General features: G+C 25.7%; 1 protein-coding gene across 1 annotated transcript; it reads left to right on the top strand.

Moving 5' to 3' along the window:
- Positions 1–157: 157 nt before the first annotated feature.
- On the top strand, positions 158–3,374 carry DICPUDRAFT_85628 (uncharacterized protein; the record flags this gene model as incomplete). The annotated part of the gene is made up of 5 exons (XM_003295167.1): positions 158–1,228; positions 1,308–1,345; positions 2,342–2,441; positions 2,501–2,790; positions 3,296–3,374. The coding sequence occupies 5 exons, from the start codon at positions 158–160 to the stop codon at positions 3,372–3,374; spliced, it is 1,578 nt and encodes a 525-aa protein (XP_003295215.1).
- Between the last annotated feature and the right edge of the window lie 459 nt (positions 3,375–3,833).

Here is a 3,833-nt window from a genome sequence, read left to right as displayed (position 1 = left end):
AAAAAAAAAAAATTCTTTTTTAATTAAAAAAAAATTAAAATTTTATTTGTATAGTTTCACATAGTATATAATATCAAAAAAAAAAGTTTTAAATAATAGCAATTATATTTCACATTCCATAATAACTTTCATTTTTTTATATTCACTCATTAAAAAAATGCTAGAATCAATTTTATTTGCTATTTTTATTTGGTCAATAATAATTTTAAAAATTATTTTCCGTTCCACCCCACAAGAAACCCAAACCAATAGCCACATCCAAACCAATAACCACACCCACACCAATAACCACACCCACTCAAACAACCACAAAATTAAAGAAACCACAAATTCTACCCCAATCGATCAATCCCCACAAGAAAAAAACAAGTATGATAGTACCTCAACATTCCATTATTCCGCATATAGAAACTTATATTGTTGTTCCGAATATTATAATAATCAAGATAATTCTGGTCGTTCCACAGTAACTCAAGAAATTTTAAGTCATTCTCCAAAGCAATTTCTTGAAAAAATCCATGCCCCAAAGGAACCATCACAACCAGAAAATCTATTTCCATATTCACCATTCGACCACACCAGAGAAAGAATGGAAAAAGAAAAAATAGAAAAGGAACAACAAAAAGAAAAGGAAGATATGGAACAATTAAATAGAGAAACCCAAGAACGTATTGAAAAATTAGAAAAAGAAAGAAAAGAAAGAGAATATAGAGAATCTTTGGAAAGACAAAGATTAATAAAAGAAAGACTTGAAAAAGAAATTGAAGAAGCAAAGGAAAAGAAAAGAAAATTAAGAGAAAAAATAGAAAGAGAAAAAAAAGAAAAAGAACAAAAAGAAAGAGAAAAAAAAGAAAGAGAACAATTAGAACGTACCCAAACAATTTTAAAAGAAACTTTAGAAAGAGCAATGGAAAGGGTACGTTTAGAAAACTTAGAAAGAGAAAGATTAGAAATATTAGAAAGAGAAGAAAGAGAAAAAGAACAACAATTAAGAGAACAACAAGAAAGAGAAGAAAGAGAAAATCAAGAAAGGGAACAACAACAAAGAGAAGAAGCAGAACGTAGAGAAAACCAAGATCCTTGCACTATTTGTATGGACACAATTGAACCAAGCCAACTTGCCGCAATCGATTGTAACCACATCTTTTGTTTCGATTGCATTATGGAATTGTCTTATCGTCGTGATAACACATGTCCAAATTGTAGAGCTCCATTCTTTTTAGTAAGAGTAAGTAATTAATACATTCATTTATATACATAATAAATAAAACATATATATTAATTTAATTTATTATTTAATTGTAGAGAGTCAATGGTTCAACAAACTAAGCCAACTTAGAACAAGGTGATCAAAGTCCACCACTTTTAAATAATGATGATGCAAATTCTAACGAATCCAATATCGGTATGGAATAGTTTGACCAAATGGATATCGATTAGATTTCCATTACCGTTTCAAATGGTAATTATTAGATTTCATGAATATGTATCAAGAATTATCTGGCCAAGAATTCTATGATTACATGGACATAAATCAATAATATACCATCCAATTGGAAACGTAAATATTAAGAATTCAAAAAAAGGTTAAACTGCAAACATCATCATTGGACAACATTCTCATCGTTATCAACACTATTGGTATTAAACAATTCATCGCTTCAACTCTACAAAATTACGTTTAAAAAGTTCTCAAGGTTCAATTAATAAGTTCTCCTCATATTGTAACTATAATATTAATATTTACTAAAATATTATTAAATTTGAATATAAATGAAACTAATATTTTATTTTAATTTTATATAGTATAATTATAATCCTTTCTCTCTCAGAATTATCAGGTTCTTTCTCTCACATTATTATCATGTTCTTTCTATAATGTCAATTCTAATATGGCATTTATTTAATTAAGGTAGCTATAGTGTTTATAATTACATAATTATTATTTAAATATAAGAAACTAATATTTATTTTTACTTCTTATATAGTCAATTTATAATTCTTTCTCTTAAATTGTATATATAATTCTTTCTCTCTCATGGGATTATCAGGTTTTTCTCTTTAGTATAACAATTTTCTTTCTTTAAAGCCAATAATAGGTCATTTGTATAATTAAGGTAACTATAGTGTTTATAACTGCATAAATTTAATTTGATTATAAAATATACTAATATTTAATTCATATTTAGTTTAATTCATTCTCTTTCAAGCTTCACAAGTTTTATCTAAGTCTACATTGGGATATTCATAATATTAAGGTAACTATAAAATTATATATTAGTTTCTTTTATATTCAAATTTAATAATAATTTTGTAAATATTAACATTATATTTTATTTAGTTCAGATTCAATTCTTTCTTTTTCAGTTTCAATATGTTATTTATTTCGAGTAATTATTCATACATCGGGGGTTTCATATATTCCATTATATCGCGGTTCAGTATGTTCTTTATAATTGTAGTTTTCAAGTAATTCATCAAACACTTGGGTTTTTTTCAGGTCACTCATCAAACATTTGGGGTTCATTATTTTCTTTTCAATCGGGGTTTTCAGATCATTAATCAAACATTTGGGGTTCAATATCTTCTTTTAAATTGGGGTTTTCAAGCTATTCATCATACAATGGAGTTTTCAAGTCATTCTTCAAATATTGGGGTTCATTATTTTCCTGTGGTTTTCGAGTCATTCATTAAACATTGGGGCTGTTTTTCAAATATTTCATCAAACATTGTCGGTTTATTAATTTATCAAACGCTGTGGTTCTTTCAAATCGTTCATCATACATTGGGGTTGTTTTTCAAATCTTTCATCATACATTGTGGGTTTATTAAGTCATTCAAACGCTGTGGTTTTTAATTCGTCAAACACTGTGGGTTTTTAATTCATCAAACGCTGTGGTTTTTAATTCATTATACATTGTGGGTTTTTTAATTCATCAAACGCTGTGGTTTTTTCAAATCGTTCATTATACATTGGGGGTTTAGTTTATTCTTTATAAATTGGTTTTTTTACATCATTTATTAAGCATTGGGGTGTTTTTTATAGTCGTTCATTGGGGTTTACTTTATCTAATAAATTGTGGTTTTCAAGTCATTCATCATTCATTGGGGTATTTGTGCTTTAAAGGTATTTATAAAGTTAATATTAATATAATTATATTTGAAAATAAAAGAAACTAATATTTAATTTTAAAATATTAAAGATTTGAATTCTTTCAACACATAATATTCATCATCCAGAGACATATTTAATAATATACATATTAGTATAAATAATAATCAACTTTATATATAGTGTTAATAACCATATTATAGATTTGGATAAGGATTATAATAATATCGATAACATGGAAATGGACCATTATAATATATAGAATTAAAAATTCTCCATCCCTAGTTAATTTTCTATTCATTATCAAAATAAAGATCTTTAGTTTTAAAAGCTTATTTAAATTTTTTAATAAAATAAATTTTTATTTTTTTTTATTATTTAAAAACCATATGGTAAATTTTTTCCATCTTGTGAAATTTGGTGAATAAATTGACTTTAAGTTGCTGTTATTGTGGTGATAATTGTATAAAATAAAAAGTCAATTATTGTAATTTATTATCATTATTATTTATTATTTCTATTATTATTTATAATTATATATATATATATTTAAATTTTGAAAGCATTTTAATATGACCTTTAGTTTGAAACTAATCTCTAGTGCAATACTACCACCCTGATACCACGATTGACTCTGATACTAATACACTACCACTACACTGTAATAGTATAACTCTTGTAGAAAATGAGTTAACTACGATTCTCTGTATGTGATATGTGC

The sequence above is a fragment of the Dictyostelium purpureum genome, assembly GCF_000190715.1.
Source record: "Dictyostelium purpureum unplaced genomic scaffold DICPUscaffold_785, whole genome shotgun sequence".
Lineage (NCBI taxonomy): Eukaryota > Evosea > Eumycetozoa > Dictyosteliales > Dictyosteliaceae > Dictyostelium > Dictyostelium purpureum.
Note: the sequence above shows the minus strand (reverse complement) of the source record. Positions and strands in the feature narration are given on the sequence as shown.